This window comes from Canis lupus, chromosome 25 (genome assembly GCF_048164855.1).
Source record: "Canis lupus baileyi chromosome 25, mCanLup2.hap1, whole genome shotgun sequence".
In the NCBI taxonomy this organism is placed as follows: Eukaryota; Metazoa; Chordata; class Mammalia; order Carnivora; family Canidae; genus Canis; species Canis lupus.
Window position 1 is genome coordinate 20,404,678 of NC_132862.1, and position 19,979 is coordinate 20,424,656.

At 39.0% G+C, this 19,979-nt stretch overlaps 1 protein-coding gene and 1 long non-coding RNA gene across 6 annotated transcripts in view; one reads left to right on the forward strand and one right to left on the reverse strand.

Annotated features, from left to right (window-relative positions):
• The window catches only part of LOC140617328 (uncharacterized), a 49,345-nt gene that overhangs the window by 10,027 nt on the left and 19,339 nt on the right, over positions 1 to 19,979 (forward strand). The window lies entirely within an intron of this gene.
• SMCO2 (single-pass membrane protein with coiled-coil domains 2) overlaps positions 1 to 19,979 on the reverse strand; it is a 38,423-nt gene that overhangs the window by 3,559 nt on the left and 14,885 nt on the right. For 3 of the 5 annotated variants that reach the window (XM_072798554.1, XM_072798551.1, XM_072798550.1), the window contains 3 exons: positions 18,633 to 18,689; positions 17,420 to 17,595; positions 14,180 to 14,441 (listed from right to left, as the gene is read on the reverse strand). In XM_072798554.1, the coding sequence (XP_072654655.1) occupies positions 14,243 to 14,441; positions 17,420 to 17,595; positions 18,633 to 18,689 (432 nt within the window). In that variant the 3' untranslated portion in view covers positions 14,180 to 14,242. Of the gene's footprint in view, positions 1 to 11,100; positions 11,250 to 14,179; positions 14,442 to 17,419; positions 17,596 to 18,632; positions 18,690 to 19,979 lie in introns of those variants that run through there. The other 2 variants (XM_072798555.1, XM_072798553.1) reach the window with 2 other exon arrangements.

Below are 19,979 nucleotides of genomic sequence, written 5' to 3' on the forward strand. Positions count from 1 at the left end.
CAGTGCCTCTTCCAGTGGAGCATACTTGCTACAGAGCAGGAGAGGGAGAGAGAGGAGAAAGAAATTGTATGCCCTGCAGCAGGGACCCTAAGACTATAAATAATCAAATTATGAAACAGTCTGCATTGTTCACCCCAGCAGAATCTCTCAGCTCTGAAATGTTCCTGCCCACTCCCCATATACACTCTCCCCTCCCACTGACTGTCTTACTGACCATATACAGAGGAAAAAAAAAAAAAACACCAAACTATTGTTTCTTGTGATCCTATGACTTATAACCTCTGTAAGACATTTAATGATAAACTTTATTTATTTTTTAAAGATTTTATTTATTTATTCATGAGAGATACAGAGAGAGAAAGGGAGAGAGAGAAGCAGGCTCCATGCAGGGAGCCTGATGTGGAACTCGATCCCAGGACTTCAGGATTACACTGTGGGCCAAAGGCAGGCGCTAAACCGCTGAGCCACCCAGGGATCCCCTAATGATAAACTTTAAACACCTATCTTGGTAACCCTTTCATGTTTTCTGAGAACTGAGTTCTAGAACTTGATTTAATCTTCTCAACAAACCTAAAGCTAGGCGCAGTTATTATCACAACTTACCAGATAAGGAAACTGAAGTCTAAAAGCAGAACTGGCTTCGTGGGTGGGAGATGTGTGGAGTCACACAGGGTCCATGCTTAGAGGGGCTCCATACTTGGTTTAATCCTCTACTGTCACTATCTTGGACTTTTTAATTCCTTAAGGGGCCCCACATTTTTATTTTGTACTATGTACAAATTACATAGCTTATTCTTTCTAGAAGGAGTACATTTCACAAAGTTCTCCTGTTAGTTTTCTAGGGTTGCCATAATGAAGTACCACGGACTGGTGCCTTATGCAACAGAAATTTATTTTCTCACAATTATGCAGGCTGGAAGTCCTATCAAAGTGTCAGCAGAATTGTTTTTTTCTGAAGCCTCTTGCCTTGGCTTGTAGATGGCTGCCCTCTTTCTTTGGCTTCACATGGTCTTCAGGATTAGGGTTTTATCCTAATGACTTCATTTTAATTTAATTACCTCTTTAAAGGCCCTATCTCCAAATACAGTCACATTGTGAGGTAGTAGGCATTAGGTCTTCGACATACAGAGACAACTCAGCCCATAGCAGTTCCATAACAACCAGTAAGTGGAAGAGCCTCTAAGATTTGTTCCATTCATTGCTCTCTATTTGTCTTCACAAATATCCATGTAAGTTGTAAGAGTGTCTCTTCTTGTCATCAGTAGGAGAAGCAGAGGTCAATACTTGTTATCGTGAAACAAAATGGCAATACAGGAAATGTATTATGACAGGACTGGGTTGAAACCTCAGCTCTCCTGGTGCTGAATCTACTGCTGGCCCAGTACTGCCTTTTACAACCTACACACACAGACACTGCTGCCAGGATAGATGGTCCCTCTCTACAATTATAGGTTCTGGACTGTCTGCCTTTGGTAGATTTCAAAATAGCACAGTTGACTGTTTCTAGCCAGGAAAAAGAAAATCATTACTCTTCTTCTTACAAGTTACACAAAGGCACCTCTGTGGAATACATCCAACATACCATTGTGTAACTGTTTTATCTCATTCTTTTGCTGGCTCCAAGCTGTGAGCATGAGCAGTGAGAGTTTGTGGAGATAACTGGGGAGTAAGGTTACCCATTTAAATGATAAAACAGGAAACTCATTTCCAGTTTGGACATGGATAGTGTTTTAATGTGAGCAGATCTGGAGTCCGGACTAAAGACTTGGCAGTATTATAATATGGAATGGCAAGGGGGTGGGCAAGGGGGGCACTAGATTTCTTCTTTTACTTTATTATTTTTCTAAGATTTTATTTATTCATGAGAGACACAGAGAGAGAGGCGGAGACATAGGCAGAGGGAGAAGCAGGCTTCCTGTGGGGAGCCCAATGTGGGACTCCGTCCCAGGACCTTGAGATCATGACCTAAGCCAAAGGCAGACCCTCAACCACAGAGCCACCCAGGCACCCCAGATCTCTTCTTTTAAAAGGATGAGTTCTGGGATCCCTGGGTGGCGCAGCGGTTTGGCGCCTGCCTTTGGCCCAGGGCGCGATCCTGGAGACCCGGGATCGAATCCCACATCGGGCTCCCGGTGCATGGAGCCTGCTTCTCCCTCTGCCTGTGTCTCTGCCTCTCTCTCTCTCTCTGTGACTATCATGAATAAATAAATAAAATCTTTAAAAAAAAAAAAAAAAAAGGATGAGTTCTTGGTGACAGCAGGGCAGGGAAAACATTTGTTGTGCTTTGGCTTACAGGTATAGTGGAGTGGGAAGGGTAGCAGATCAGGGACAGGACTCTGGTCCTAGCCCTGGCTGTGATACTCAGGTTGAGCAGGTTACTTCACCTCTCTGGACTTCAACCTTCTTTTCTGCAACATGATGCTTTAAAGTCCCATTCCTATCTCTCAAATTCAGTATTGTTGATGGGGTGTAGCAAGTTTTCCCTTGCAAAAACAAGAGAGCATGGAATACAGTTTTTCACTTAAATTCAGTTCCCAGTTACTGTAATATGAACTTTTATAATATATTAGTTTTTTAAAAGTTATTTTCTTTTATGATTAGAAAAATCATTCATCAGTGGAGAAACTAGACAATACTATAACCAGGTGATTAAAATTAACATTACTAATGAGGGGAAGATGGACTTTATATGTCTCCAGATATGATACCCTGAGGAGAGAAACACATCACCACTTAGGTGATATTCTGAGACAAAATGCATAATCTGAATCCAATCATGAGGAAACATCAAAGAAACCCAAATTGAGGACATTTTGTAAAATGATTGGCATACTCTTACAAAATGTCAGTGGTGGGCAGCCCCCGTGGCTCAGCAGTTTAGCGCCACCTTCAGCCCAGGGCCTAATCCTGGAGACCTGGGATCGAGTCCCACCTCAGGCTCCCTGCATGGAGCTTGCTTCTCCCTCTGCCTGTGTCTCTGCCTCCCTCTCTTCATCTCTCATGAATAAATAAATAAAATCTTAAAAAAAAAAAAAGTCAGTGGCAAGAAGAGAAAGAAAGGTTGAGGAAGCCATCCAGATAAAGCAGATTAAAAAGACAAGTGACCCACACACATATGTTAATTAATTTATGACAAAAGAGCCAAGAATATATAATGGAGAAAGGTCAGTCTCTTCAATAAATGGTGTTGGGAAAACTGAATAGCCACATGCAAAGGAATGAAACTGGACCTCTATCTCACAGCACATACAAAAAAAAAAAATTCAAAATGGTTTAAAGACTTGAATGTAAGACTCAAAACCATCAAACTCCTAGACAAAAAGCATTATCCTCCTTGACATTGGTCTTGGCAATGATTTTTGGGATTTGACACCAAAAATTGGCAACAAAAGCAAAAATAAGAAAGTGAGACTACATTAAATTAAGAAGCTTCTGCAGGGCAGCCCCGGGTGGCTCAGCGGTTTAGCACCGCCTTCAGCCGAGGTTGTGATCCTGGAGACCCTGGATCTAGTCCCAGGTTGGGCTCTGTACATGGAGCCTGCTTCTCCCTCTGCCTGTGTCTCTGCCTGTCTCTCACTGTCTCTCATGAAGGAAAAAAAGTTTATTATTATTATTATTTTTTTAAAAGTTTAAAAAAAATAAAAAGTTTCTGCATAGCAAAGGGGACCATCAACAAAATGAAAAAAACAACCTACTGAATAGATAATATTTGGAAATCATTTATCTGGTAAGGGGTGAATATCCAAAATATATATTTTGGAAACTTCATACAACTCAATAACAAAAACCCAATCTGATTTAAAAATGGGCAGAAGATCTTAATACTTATTTTTCCAAAGATACAGACTGCCAACGGGTACATAAAAAGATGCCCAACATCACTAAATATCAGAGAAATGCAAATCAAAACCACAATGAGTTATCACCTCACACGTGTTAGAAACACTATTATCAAAAATACAAGAGATAACAAGTGCTGGTAAGGATGTGGAGGAAAGGAACCCTCATGCACCATTGATGGGAATGTGAATTAAAGCAGAAAACAGTATGGAGGATCCTCAAAAAAATAAACAAAGAACTTCCATATGATTCAGCAATTCCACTTCTGGATATTTATCCAAAGAAAGTAAAAACATTACTTCATAAAGATATATGCACCCCCATGCTCACTGCAACATTATTTACAACAGCCAAGATATGGAAACAACCTAAGTGTCTACCTATTGATGAATGGATTAAAAAAATGTTATATATAATGGAATATATATACACAGTGGAATATTATTCAAACATTAAAAAGTGAAATCTTGGCATTGTGGTATCATAGATGAAACTGGAGGACGTTATGCTAAGTGAAATACATCAGACAAAGACACATACCTTATCATCTCATTTATATGTGGAATCATAAAAAACAAAAACACAGAAAAGTCCTACCAAACTCAAAGAAACAGGCTGGTCATTGCCATAGGCTGGGGGTGGGGGTGGGCAAAATGGATAAAAGGAATCAAAGGCTACAAACTTCCAGGGGTGCCTGGGTGGCTCAGTTGGTTAAGCATTCAACTCTTTATTTCGGCTCAGGTTATGATCTCAGGGTCGTGGGACTGAGCCCTATATGGGGCTTCCTGCTCAGTGGAGAGTCTGCTTGAGATTTTTCTTTCTCCCTCTCTCTCTCTACCCCTCCCTCCACCATGTGTGCTCTCTCCAAAATAAATAAATAATTAAAAAAAATAAAAGGTACAAAATTCCAGTTATTAAATAAAGAAGTCATGGAAATATAATGGATATGTGACTATAGTTGATAGAATGTATTGCATATCTGAAAGTTAAAAGAATGAACCTTAAAGTTCCCATCACTAGAAAAAAATTCTGTAGCTATGTAAGGTGACAGATGTTAACTAGGCTTCTTGTGATGACCATTTCGCAATATATATAAATATCAAATCATTATGTTGTACACCTGAAACTAATAATGTTGTATGTCAATGATATTTTAGTTTTTTTTTTTTTAAGATTTATTTATTTATTCATTTGGAGAGAGAGAGAGACTGGCAGAGACACAGGCAGAGGGAGAAGCAGGCTCCACGCAGGAAGCCCAATGTGGGACTGGATCCGGGGTCTCCAGGACCACGCCCTGGGCGCAGGCGGCGCTAAACCGCTGCACCACCAGGGCTGCCCTATATTTTAGTTTTTTAAAGATCTTATTTATTTGAGAGAGACAGAGCATGAGCAGGGAGGAGGGACAGAGGGAGAGGAAGAAGCAGACTCCCCACTGAGCAGGGAGCCCAAAGCTGGGCTCAATCCCAGGACCCTGAGATCACAACCTGAGCCAAAGACAAATGCTTAACCGACTGAGCCACCCAAGATCCTTCTTATACTTAAGAAGTAAGGTTTTTTTTTTATTTTTAAAAAAGGATTAATACATGATCCTGGACTAGATCCTGTATCGAAAAAAATTTCTATAAGGGACAGTATTGGGACAATTGACAGGATTAAAACATGGGTAGTCGATCAAAGAGATACATCAATGTTAAATTTCTTTTTTTTTTAAAAGATTTATTTATTTATTTATGATAGACAGAGAGAGAGAGGCAGAGACACAGGAGGAGAGAGAAGCAGGCTCCATGCCCAGGACTCGATCCCGGGACTCCAGGATTGCGCCCTGGGCGGAAGGCAGGTGCCAAACCGCTGAGCCACCCAGGGATCCCCCCAATGTTAAATTTCTTAAGTTTTATAACTGTAGTACTGGCCTGTGAAAGAATATTCTTGTTCTTAGGATATACACATTCGAATATTATGAAGTAGAGGGAATGATATTCACAGACTTTCAAATGGTTCCCCCAAAATAGAGAAATTAATGAAACAAATGTGACAAAATATTAAATATCCATGAATCTGGCAAAGGATATATGGGAGTACCTCATTCCATTCTCGCAAATATTCTATTAGTTTGAAATTATTTTAAAATAAAAAGTGTTTAAAAGAAAAGTAGTACTGGTACATAACATAAAATTTTCTGAAGAAAATCACCTGCAACCCCCACCCAGAGATAACTGTTAACCTTTTGTATATACCTTATTTCTCTCATGGAAAAGAATTATTTTCATGACATCCAGACAGGAAAAGTGTTCATGGTGCTTAAGTTCACAAGTATAGGGGAGTAGGAAGGGTAGCAGATCAGGGTCAGTAATTGGTTTGGGGGGGCCTGTTACCTATTGTGGCCAGTGGCTCTCAGGAAGTTTGCTAGGAACTTCTAGGAAAGATTTTTACCTGTTCTTTTTTGTTGTTGCATGTTGTAATGCACAAAGACGTTTGGTGCAAGCAGTCACCTTGGGACCATGAAAGGAAAGCCAAGAGAATAGAAAATAAGGAAAATAAGGTGATTCCAGCACTAGCATCATTAAGCTGCTTAATTAGCCAACCCTGGAACCACCCTCGCTGCAGACATTTTGTCACATGATGTTATAAACGTCCTTATTTTTTAAGTCAATATTGTTTAGGTATTCTGTTACAAACAAAAGTATCCCAATTGTGAAACCTCTATTTTTAAACAAGATAATGCAGCAATTTGTTCTTATCAGTCACATGTGGCAAAAGTTCTTCCAAAGGAAAAAGGTCATGGGACCAAATCTGGGTTTTGAGCATGTGGTGAGGTCACTAGCCAGAAGCTAAAGGGAACACACGTTTCTAGATTGGGGCAGGCAGTATGGGCTTCACACCCAGAAGGGGAGGGCCAACCTTACTCTCTGGTGCACCTCTGAGTCTAGAATAAGGAATGGGATTTAAACTTGCTTTGGTTTCCAGAGGGGAATTCAATTTGGGGAATAGACAAAGTAGAGTAAGCAGGAAAAGTTGTAGCTCAACATCTGTGCCTCACATATAGGCTGGGTGAAAAGCAGGCCATTGGCCATTCCAAGCCAATGTTAATAACTTTTGCATCAGTGTGACTTCTGGGAGTAGTGATCAGTGGTAGAGATGATGTCAGAGTAGGGCAATGTGGCAGGTGGTGTCTGAAAGTTACAGCACTGGTGGAGGCTGCACTTGACAAATGTTAGTTCATTGATTCATCAATAAACATTTACCCAACACTCGCTATGTTCTAAGTAATGTTCCAGATGCTGAAAATACGTGGCTTCACATGGCTTCACATATTCTTGCTCTTGTAGAATTTACAATCCAGTTTTGGGAGGCTGTGTGGCACATGAAAGGCTACAGTTATTGCACCCAGACAGATCTAGATTCAAATCCTGATCTACTATTTACAGTGGGACCATGGACAAGTGACTTATCCTCTCTGCAATTCAGTTACCTCATATAAGAATGGGGATAAAGCAGCACATGGGTGGCTTAGTTGGTTTGGCGTCCTACTCTTGACTTTGACTCAGGTCATGGTCTCAGGGTTGTGGGGCGTTGTGACATTGAGCCCTGAGTTGGGCTGCATGCTCAATGGAAATCTGCTTCTCTCTCTCTCTCTTTCTCTCCTGCCTCCCCACCATGTGTGCTCTTTCTAAAATAAAGAAATCTTAAAAAAAAAAAAAAAAAAAAAAGAATGGGAATAACAATTACTGGCTTATTAATTAACTGTGAAGATTAAATAATAAAATGTATATGAAGTGTTCAACATAGTACATGAGACATAGTAATTATTTGGTAAACAGGATTGTTTTTTTATTATTGTATATGTGGTTATTGTTATATTATCAGTTAATAGCATCATTGTTACTGTTACCATTTACATTTGTGTTCTTTTTTTTTTTTTTTTAAGATTTTATTTATTCATTCATGAGAGACACAGAGAGAGAGGCAGACACATAGGCAGAGGGAGAAGCAGGTTCCCAGTGGGGAGCTCAGATGCTCAACCACTGAGCCACCCAGGCGTCCCTACATTTATGTTCTTCTTGTGCTAGAGGATAGAATTTTGCTGAAGATAAAGCTGAGTATAGCCTTATCTTTAAAGCCACCAAAGGAGATTAGGTTGATGTGTTCATAGTCTTGCAGTCAAAAGGCACTCATTACCCTCTTTTCCTCAAAATCTTTCATGTAAGTACCAGAAAGCTTGAGTGTGAGAAGCTATGAAGGTCTTAGGAGCCTCAGGAGGATTCTTTCCTCAAATCAGCCAGATTCTTACCTGGAGAGATCACCTCAATCTGAGAGGTAACAATGCACTTTTCCAAATGTAAAGAAAATACCATTCACTTTTGGCAGGAATTTTTGTCATTAAAGATTCCAAAAGTCAGAGGCTTTTCAATCACTTGATCTGCTATGAAAGATATCTCTATTTCTTCCTAAGACTTCACTGACCATATTTTGAGGAAGAAAATAAGAAAATGAGAAACAAATTATTCCTACATTCCCCCATAAGAACATTAACATGTGGTATTATTTTTAAAAGGCCTGGATCTCATCAAGTACAAGTACAGGAGGACATTTGGCCATGTATGAGGCTGCTTATTAGTCAAGTGCTCCTCATTTGGTAAACTCAAATGTCACAATAGACACTACTGCTTGTTCTTTTTCAGAAAAGGAAGATAACCACACAAGCAATTCAGGCGCTTGATAAAGGGCTAAAAGAACTCCCTTAATTCAAACATGCACAGGTTCATCCTCTACCGAGGCCATATATCACTCAAATGCATTTATTTATGTATGTGATGATACACTTATTAAATGGTAACAGATAAAGGTTACCATTTAATTCCAAGATGGCAATTACCCATAAATTAAAATCTGTCTGGATCCACTTACTAAAGAAAATAAAACTCACTCTAAAGAAAATAAAACTCACACTCATCATATATATAATTTAAAAAAAAATCAAACTGGACTTGGAAAGTAATTGTCTCTATCTCTACCTTCTCAATTCCCCTTCTTGGATCTAAATCCAAGAGCCTGGAACAATAAGAAGACATATACAGTAGACTGTAGATTAGGTTGTTAGTGGTTCATTGATGCCGTTTGAGTATCTAGGCTCCTTTTATCTCTTGTGGTATCCATCAGCTTTGCCCTAAGGGTTATAAGGCCCAACTAGATTGTACATTCCTTTCATGATTGCAAGATAACCTAAGGAATTTCAAACATCAAATGTGCACACAGTGACATCCAAAAGTAAAAGAAGATATTTTTCTTCCTACTATCTCTTTTTAAAGTAGAGGAAACTTGGGACAACTGGGTGTCCAACTCAGGGGTTCGGTGACTGCCTTAGGCTCAGGGAATGATCCTGGAGGGAGTCCCACATCGGGGTTCTTGCATGGAGCCTGCTCTCCCTCTGCCTGTGTCTCTGCCTCTCTCTCTCTCTCTCTCTCTCTCTCATGAATAAATAATAAAATCTAAAAAAAAAAAAAACTGTAGAGAAAACTTGCTCACAAACCTCCCCTCCCTTCTGATACTCCCACCCACCCTGCCCCCCTGCTGGCAGATATACCCTTAAGTCTCATTCGTCAGAATTGAATCACATGTTCTAAACCAATTATTAACAAGGGAATCAGGGCTCTGCTTAGGGCAATTAGGATCTGATCCAGAGTCATAGAGGGCAGAAGTATGCCTCTCAACAGTAAGAAGAGGAAATGAGGCTTGGCAGCTGGATAGGCATTGCTACATTATTCTGAACTTTGCCTTGTTAGGCTATATCACTTGGAGATTATATCAGTAAAATCAGTCATTTTGAAATTGAGGAGAAAGAGAGAAAAAGCCATCATCTCCAGTAGTCAAACAAAAATGATGTGTCACTTGGTCAGTAAACTATTCTATGACATAGAATATTAATGAGTCTCCTCAAATACACCTAGAAAAAAAGAGATTCAAAAACCAAAATTTTAAAAAAATTTAAAAATTAAGTTATGCCAAAATTGAAGCTAATCTCCTAGGTGACTTACAGGCCCCCTCTGACAAAGGGGCTGTCCTCTCTCACACCCATTCATCCTCACACATATCACCCCTCATTGCAAACTAAACCTCCCTTGGAAATCTCTACCTTTCCCCAGTTCTGCTGGGCCACATCTACTTTTTAATTTTTATTTTTTAAATTTATTCATGAGAGACACAGAGAGAAAGGCAGAGACACAGGCGGAGGGAGAAGCAGGCTCCTTGTGGGGAGCCTGATGTGGGATTCAATCCCAGGACTCCGGGATCACAACCTAAGCAGACGTTCAACCACTGAGCCACCCAGGTGCCCCAGATCCAAAGTTCTTAATTAGGTGATCTCACATGTTTATAAATATGTTCATGGTAATACTACTACTACTACTACTACTACTAATACCCTATAACCTATTAAGCGTTGTCCTTTAATCCAATTATCTCATGAGGCAGGTATTATTTTCCACTATTTATACATGTGTAAACAAAGATGGGATTAATAACTGCCAGCTTCCCTAAATTTTGTTCCCACTTCCAACTTAGAACCAACCAGTAAAGGCCAAATATGCACCCCTAACCATTATGTAGGATGCCCCCCTTCTAGTTAGTCTGCCTACATCTCCCTCATGCTAGGAGCCTCCAATCAGGGCATACCTGAAGCCTTCCTCTTTTTCACTGTAATGCTTTCCCACTCTGCCTTTCTGAAGTCTCTGTTAAGACACAATTGGGGATGCCTGGGTAGCTTAGTCAGTTAAGCATCTGCCTTTGGCTCAGGTCATGATCCCAGGGTCCTGGGATTGAGCCCCACATGGGGGGGGGGGGTCCCTGCTCAGCAGAGAGCCTGCTTCTCCCTCTGCCTGCCACTCTCTCTGCTTGTGCTCTGTCTTTTGCTTTTTCTCTCTGTCAAATAAATAAATAAAATCTTAGAAAAAAAAAAAGACACAGTGATGGTGGCTGACATCCTTACTATAACAAGTTTGAAATAACTGGTCTTTGCATGTTTTCATTTGGTTAATCATCATTTACTACAGATGTCTTAGGTCAAGTTCCCCAGGAAATGGACTTTGAAATTCAGACTCAAGTGTAGGTTTATTGGGAAATAGTCTCTAGATCATCCCCTGTGAAGGGAATGATGGAGACAGGATGGGGTAGACTGAGAAGCTGAACTGTGACACAGTTGCACTAGGGCTTTAACTAACCTCATGGGGAGCTCCGGGTTGGGATGGCCCTTCACAAACGTACCCTGGCCTGGATCAGTTGTTGGATACAGGATTCCCTTGAGAAAGAGAGGAATCTTAGGCAAAGGAGATCTCTTTGACGAAGGCATGTCCAAGGGGAAATCCTAGCTCAGCAGTCAACACTCTGGGCATCCAGGGAACAAGTGCTTGGATGACCTTCAGGGCAGAGAAAGGGTGGAGATTAGAGGACCCTACCAAACACACAGTTGGCAGCAGATCTAACTAATGACTAATGAGTCTAATCACTCTAACATAAACATTGAATCCAAGTTTAAAGCTCCCTTCACTACAGTATAGCTAGCTGTCTTCACTCAAAAAAACATGACAATGGAGATTTTGTGATCATTTATTTTCTGTCCTCCTAATCCAAAACCAAGACCATATTTGTAAAATGATTCTGACATTTTTAGTAAGTGATTGTGTGCATAGTGGTTGACTCAGTTGAATATGGTATTTGAAAGATCTGAAATAAAACTCAACCAAATTATTCCCATTTTAAGGCTATACATCCCCTAGTGGAAATTATTTTATCTTAGTTTAGATATTAATAAAGTATATCTTAGAAGTTAATAAATTAGTAATTTATTCCTTAAAAAAATCTAGTTCCCCATCTTATTTTCATCACTAGTATATGATTATTGCAGAACTTTTGGCTTTACTTGAGCTAATTAAACTCAATATTTCTTTTTTCTTTTTGGTTTTACAAATAAAGCATTTGATACTGTATCCAGCAATGGGAATTTTCCTGAAGATTATCAGAAACATATACTATGTCCTGTCTACCAATTGGTCTGAATAGTCCCTTTAATATTTCTAAATAAGTCTGAGACTTAAAAAAAAATCCGTTAGCATTTTCTCTCACTATCACATGACATTTTGAATATATTATTCATCGTTTCTAAAGCTTTTAGCTTCCCCCCCCCTTTTTTTTTAAAGATTTTTATTTATTTATTCATGAGAGAGAGAGAGAGAGAGAGAGAGGGGCAGAGACACAGTCAGAGGGAGAAGTAGGCTCCATGCAGGGAGCCCGACGTGGGACTCGATCCCAGGTCTCCAGGATCAGGCCGTGGGACTCGATCCTGGGTCTCCAGGATTAGGCCCTGGGCTGAAGGCGGCGCCAAACTGCTGAGCCACCGGCGCTGCCCAGCTTTTTCCCTTTTCTGTTTGTCTGGAAATTCCCTCATCCATACCTACTTCCTTCTTCCTCCCCGCAAAAGGAGCCACCTCTTGATTAACTTTGTATGGGATCTCAGCCAAGTTGTAATCCTAGGTAGCTTTTGCCCATAGTGTAGCATGCATTTGAGTCCTAAGACTTAATAGGGGAATCTATTAAAACAGAAGATATTAGAGATTCATCCTAGATCTAAAGATTTGGAATTTCTGGAGGTGATGTTGTTCTATGTGGAAATTATTGAGCAAATATTAAATGCAGTACTGGATGAGGTAATAGGGAGATCACAAAGATAAAAACATATAATTTACTTCTCTAAGTACTTATTGACTATCTACTATTGTTCTAAACTACCAAAACATGGTCCCCACATTTGGATTTATATTGTTCAGCTGGGGAGTTTTTTAAGATTTATTTTAGAGAGAAAGAGAGCACGTGCATGTACACATGTGAGTGGGGGGAGGGGCAGAGAGAGGGGGAGAGAGAATCTCAAGCTGACTCCTTGTTGAGCATGGAGCCTAAGGGGAAGCTCCGCCCCACAGCCCTGAGATTATGACCTGAGCTGAAATAAAGAATTGAAGTCTTAACAGACTGCACTACCAGGTGCCTCCAGCTGTGGAGACTTTTAAAAATAAAGTTCCTGGACCTCACATTAGCTCTACTGAATCTAAATATCTGGAGGTGAGATGGAAAATCTTTAGTGTATAGGGCTTCCCAAGTGATTTGGGACCAGTTATTTGGGAATATTATTCCAGAGACCACAAAAATGAGTGAGGCAGAGTTTTTTTGAAAGGAATGTATAAACTGGTATGTTGAGCAATATTCTCTAGCAAGTTTCCTAACTCTGCCTTATATTCACAGCTTCTAAAATTTACTCAGCTGTTTTTCTCTGAAATGTCTTTTCCTAATGTCTGAAAATCTTGTCCATCCTTCAAGATCCATTCAAATGTGAGAAGATTTGGGACTGCATTCCCTGTCACCACCTTCTGACCCCACATCCATTACACAAACCAATGTTGTAGAATCCACCCTTACAATATCCACTTCACCCCTCATCTCCCACTATTTAGCTCACCTGAACCACCAAATGCTTTTAACTCATCCCTCACACTCCATCTGCCCTCCTGACTCCAATGTATTCTTTACAGTTCTATTAATCTTGCACAGTTCAATTTTAACTACTTTTTCCTATTGCAAATAAACTTTACTATTTCCCCATTACCTATAAAATTAGGAATAAAAATGCCCCAAACTTCTAGCATTCCAAACTTCTGTATCAATTAGACTTCCTTTGGTTCTAAGTCATAGAACCAACTCTAATTTAAGGAGAAAAAGATATAGGCTAGTTCCCAAAATTGAAGTTTCAATCATTTCCCTTCTTTGTAGGATTCTTCCCAAAATTCTCATTCTTAGAGAATCTAATTCAATATATTCTCAACTGTTGTTAACAGAAAGAAGACACTGACTGAAAGACCACTTACAATTGCACTCACTGGTAAAGGTAGTTCTTTGAAAGCAAAACTAGGGTTAGTTTTACCAAAAGGGAAAGGGAATGTTAGGAGAAAAACCAAGATATGTCCACTACTCCCCAAATATGGGAAGTATAACTCATCATGATGGAGAGGAGTTCTGTGCTTTCCTTTTTGAGGAAAGTTGGGGAAGAGGGGATGGGCCAAGGAAGCTAATACTTGGTAATCTCAATATTCTCAGGATCGGAGGAGAATAGGCTAGTGCTTTGAGGTAAATGTTTAAACAATATGAGAATGATTCAAGAAGTAATTGTGAGTCATAAAAGGAAAGATAGTTTATCTAACTATTTTCGTTTTTTCTGTGAACAAGTAATTTCTATACAACTACAATGTTTTTTTGCCAAACCCTCAATAGTATTTTTTGAAAAATATTTTAACCCCCATAATACAAGAACAGCCAGAATTTTATTAAGGAGAAAGTCAGTAGAGCAGCAGTAACTTCTATATCTTTAGGAGGGTAACAAGTCTTCCACCTCCAAGTTCAAGAAAGGCTCAATGATCTCCCGTAGTTCCCACATTCTGCGGCGACCGAGCATTGCAGGGAGTAAGCTTTCAAAGATAAATGTAGCATCGAAAAATAGTATGTAACATGAAAGTCCAGTGAAGGTGAGGACATAAAATATGATGAAAATCCTCAGTGCACGCTTCCTACAAGGAAAGAAAACGTCTGTGTTAAGAACATTCTGAAGGAAACAGCACTGATGAAACTCCTGGCTCCTCCACCGGTAGTTCTAGAACTTCAAGAAAATAACTGAGTTTCTCTTGACTTCAGTTGACATCTGCAAAAGAAGGAGCTTGGAGTAGTTGAACACTTACTTCCATCCTAGGGCTGGCATTAGAATTCTAAAGTTCTATAGCCGTAAGATAATGAAACCCTGGAAATTATGAGCCTCCTTTGAAATGCTCTTCTCACACTCTAGCTGATTATTGACATCTTTACCTAACTTGTGACTCACATGACACCGATTTGGAGGGAAATAAAGGAAAAGGCAGTTAGATTTTCCTGAGGATATACAATGCAATGTGAAAAATGGAGTCTCGCTCTATCACTAGTTTTGTCCTAGCACCAGACTTAATCCTCTTAAAGTTAAACTTTCTCAAATCTTTAGAGACTCCGTCTTCTAGGCTATATCTATGATGTATTTTATTTATTTGCTTTTAAATCCGTGCACTATTATTTTCTAATTACAAATGCAGTGCATGATTAGGGTAGAAGATCTGCTCTCTCTCTCTCTCTCTCTCTCTCTCTGGGACTATCATAAATAAATAAAAATTAAAAAAAAAAAAAAAAAAAAAAAAGGGATCCCTGGGTGGCGCAGCGGTTTGGCGCCTGCCTTTGGCCCAGGGCGCGATCCTGGAGACCGGGGATCGAATCCCACATCGGGCTCCCGGTGCATGGAGCCTGCTTCTCTGCCTGTGTCTCTGCCTCTCTCTCTCTCTCTCTCTCTCTCTGGGACTATCATAAATAAATAAAAATTAAAAAAAAAAAAAAAAGATCTGGAAGATCCAGAAAAACACAGAGAAGGAAAGAAATGTCACAGATAATCCAGTTACCGGGAGATAATTACCATCAATAATATATTTCAGAAGAGAAAATTTAGAGCGCACTTAAAGTTAGCCATGGATTATTTTGTGATCCAACTCAGTGGAATCTGTAAACCTGAGCCAAGTTGCATGGCATTATTGCCACTGGCTGTCTCTCAGTAGTTACACAAGTAATTGCTTGTATTTCACATTTTTTTTAAATGAAAGATTTATTTATTTCAGAGAGAGAGAGAGAAAGAATGAGCATGAGGGGCACAAGGAGAGGGAGAGACAATCTCAGGCAGATTCTGCACTGAGTATGGACTTTCGGGCAGGACTTAATACCATGATCCCAAGATCATAACATGAGCTGAAACCAAGAGTTGGTCACTTAACCTACTGTGACCCAGGCACCCCATCACATTTTATTAGAAAGCAGAGAAATGAAAAAGTTATAATCTCATCACTCTGATATCATCAGCTCAGTTGTTTCTTTTTTCTTTTCTTCTTTCCTGTCATTTGTTCATTCTTTCTTTTTTCCTATTTTTGTGCTAATTTTTTTGTTTTCTTTTTCTTTTGGTTTGTTGTGTATTATTCCAGTTTTTTTTTCCTTTAGTGAATACTCTAGGTATGGTTGGGTTCAGATTTATGTATTTATTTCTTTTCATTTATTAACTTTCAGATTTATTTTTTGACACTGCTGAATTGTTTGATATTTATTTACAAGTCAACATAACTTAAATTATTTTTCAGCTTTTCTATTATTAAACAGATAAAAGAACATGTGTAACATTTATTTTTTAAAGTACAGACATTTTTCTTTGGGAAACATCATGGGTACTAATTCAAAATAATTTCTTTCATATTGCCTGTGTGAAACCAAATATTAGTATCATTAAATATTTTATTCATTTTCAATTTACATTCTTTAAAGAATAAAGACATTCTTTGACTTTTTTAATACTGTTTATTTATATATTTCTTTTTCAAGACTTGCCATGCATAAGACCTTCAATCTTTTCCAAAATGTTTACACTGTTTGTGAAAGGTCTCTAAGGGAACTGAGGAATTGGGGACTATACCAGGAAGAGGTACTCTCTGAGCCCAAAACAACAAAACTGATACATAATGATTGACTAAGTCTGCAAAATCAACCTCCTCAAAAAGATAATGTATAAATATGCTTCAGCAGAACCAATATGTTTCCAATTCTTACACAAGAAATTGGTCAAAACCTTATGCAGTCTTAACTAGAATATAATGATATGATGAAATCAACTGGATTATAATCTGTATATAAACTGGATTATAATCAACTGGATTATAATCTGCCCATTTTACACAATCAAGTGATTATCAAAAGGTATTTACTTCTTTGGTTTTTGAGATATAATTTGCATGCCATAACATTTACCCTTTAAAGTGAATAATTCAGCAGCTTTTAGTTTATTCATGGGGTTCCACAACCATTACCATTATCTAATTCCAGGAAATTGTCATCACCCCAAAAAGAATACCTGTAAAACCCCAAAAAATTACCTGTAAAGAATAGGCTGTGGATTCTATGTCAGGATTATGTGCAATGTAGAGTGCACACACGAGAGGTAGAATTGGATTGGTAGTGGGAGGGGGGTGGGTAAAGAATCAGAAAAGTTTTCTTAGAGGAGGGTACTATTCCAGATATATATGATGGTGTGGCATCTTCAGAAAGGCATCCAAAGAGTCAGAATTTGCTCGTATGTATTTCTTTAATGCCATTCAAGGGAGAGGCATCCTGTCCAGTGAACAAAGGTTTTCAAATCTGCTTAGCAGGTAGGTTCCTTTGGTGGAGGTGGCTGCATCATAGCTTGCAGACACCATCCTTTAAGATTTATGTATACATATTTATCTAAAGCAATAATAAAGAAATATATATATATCTGAAAATAATGTGAAAAGCACTATGACTCCAATAAATGAATGGACTTTTAAAAAACAAGAATAGATAATTTATAAAGGAAGATAAAAGAGATTTTTAGTCAGTCCTTGAAGAAATTCATCATACTGTGGTTCATACATTTGGGGCCTTTGTCCAGCTCCAAAGGCCCCTTTCTCTAACTTACCACATTGTAATGCCAGGAGCAGTGTTCTGCACTAATGGGGCTGGTGCCACCTGAGGAAGCAGGGGCTCACTTCCTTCCATACCCATTTCTTCAGGACTCTGAGAGTCTAGTTTCTCTTCTTGCTTTTGGTACATCCCCAGCTTTGTGTTCAGCAGAGTCATGTCTTTGCAAAAGTTCTGAAAACAATAGTAATCAGCTATCATTTAAAAAATTATTTTACAGGTCTGCTAGTCTTACTGTAGATGATGCGGAGTGCTTTTCCTCCAGAACATCTCGGGAGCCCACATTGCCAATCTCATGTGAATCACATGAGGAGATCATTGGAGAATGATACTTACCCAGTAGAAAGAGACTTACACATTCACAAAATAAGGTAGCATCATGGTAGAAAATTAAATGAAACCCACATGCTAATCTTTAACTACTGGATTCATGTAGGAAGATAATTATCCTTATATTGAATTCATCTGTTCAATTTGTTCATCTATGCAAAACATATTGACTCATTCCAGGCACTATTCTGGGATACTGTGGTTAACAAAATAGATAAGGAATATGCATTCTATTACTTGTGCATTTTTAAACCAAATGGGTAAGGAATTACATGCATGTTTATAGGGGCTGGGGGACAAGCAATAAATGACTAAACATAAATGTACATTAGATATTATAGATTAGGATACATCCTAAAGAGAAAATAAATAAGATCATGAGATAGAGTAGCTGAGGTTTGTTGATGGGACATTTCCAGATAGGTGGGATGATTAGGCACCTCTGCACAAGTAACAGATTGACTCACTCATTCATTGCTTCTTTCACCCATTCACATTTACATCAATATATTGTGGAAGTTCAGATATGGCATCACTTTTCTGACTAGTGAAATTTATGGGAGGTCTGGAAGAGGAGATGGCATTTGCAGACACCATCCTTTGAATGGAGCTGAGCCTTGAAGAATATGTAACGTGTTGATATGGAGGATAAGCTCCAAATGGAGGAGATGTAGAAGCAGCACAGGGCTATGGAATCTTTGGAGTACACATGATGGTGAGATGTTCTGTTGGTCCAAAGCAGAGGGCCAAGAAAGGGAGAAAAAAGTGATAAGGACAGAGAAAGAGAACAGTAGGTGGCATACTCTTAAATTCTAGAGAAAGAATTTTCCCTTTATTTACATTTTATCATCATTTGAGCTTGTGTAACTGTGAAATCTTACCTTTATTCTTGCAATGAGTTTCTCCTTTAATTCATGAGCTTCATTACAAACATCTTCCTGAAAAGACATCCACAATTTGGGGTAAAATAGAAATTATATTTTTCTGGTTTATTTTTTAAAGATTTTATTTTATTTTTTTAATAAATTAATAAAGATTTTATTTATTAATTTGAAAGAGAGAGAGAGCAAAAGAGAGGGAAAGAGCGAGTAAGCATAGGAGGGAGGAGGGGAAGAGAGAGAGGGAGAAGCAGACTCCCCGCTGATCAGGAAGCCTGATGTGGGGCTTGATTCCAAGACCCCAAGATCATGACCCAAGCCCAAGGCAGACACTTAACCGACTGAGCCACCCAGGTGCCCCCTTTTTTTTTTTTTTTGGTTTATAACATAAAACCTCACTCATTTTGACATCACTTAGTTGTAAAGTGACTTCTTTGAAACTTACCTTTACTCAGTAAAATTCTTCCACTTATATAGCAAATCTATAATATAATCATGATAAATTACAGGAGACATAATAAAAAAACTAGTATAATTATTTTTAATATTTTAGAAGTATAAATTTATACAATAGCAGCTTATGATAAATCATCTTTTTCTCTATTCATTATTCTTTTTTTATTTTTTTAAATATTTTATTTATTTATTCATAGAGACACAGAGAGAAAGAAGCAGAAACACAGGCAGAGGGAGAAGCAGGCTCCACGCAGGGAATCCCACGTGGGACTCCATCCCAGGTCTCCAGGATCACTCCCCGGGCTGTAGGCAGCGCTAAACTGCTGCGCCACCGGGGCTGCCCTCTATTCATTATTCTTTCGTTGTGCCTTAAAAAACTTCCAAGACACTAGGGGCACCTGGGTGGCTCAGTTGGTTAAGTGTCTGACTCTTGATTTTGGCTCAGGTCATGAACTCAAGGTCATAAAATTAAGCCCTGCGTTGGGCTCTATGCTGGGCATGGGCAGCCTGCTTAAGAGTCTCTGTCTCCTTCTCCTCCTTCCTCTGCACACCTCCGCAGCCCCCCAGCGTGTGCATGTTCTCTCTCATTCTCTCTCCAAAAAAACCCCAAAACCAAAAACTTCCAAGACACTAGTTGGAGAAACAGTATGTTTCAGAGAAAAAAAGAAAATTATATTTCTTTTATATTTTTTTAATTTTTTTTTAATATTTTTAAAAATTTTTTTATGATAGTCACACAGAGAGAGAGGCAGAGACACAGGCAGAGGGAGAAGCAGGCTCCATGCACCGGGAGCCCGACGTGGGATTCGATCTCGGGTCTCCAGGATCATGCCCTGGGCCAAAGGCAGGCGCCAAACCGCTGCGCCACCCAGGGATCCCCTCTTTTATATATTT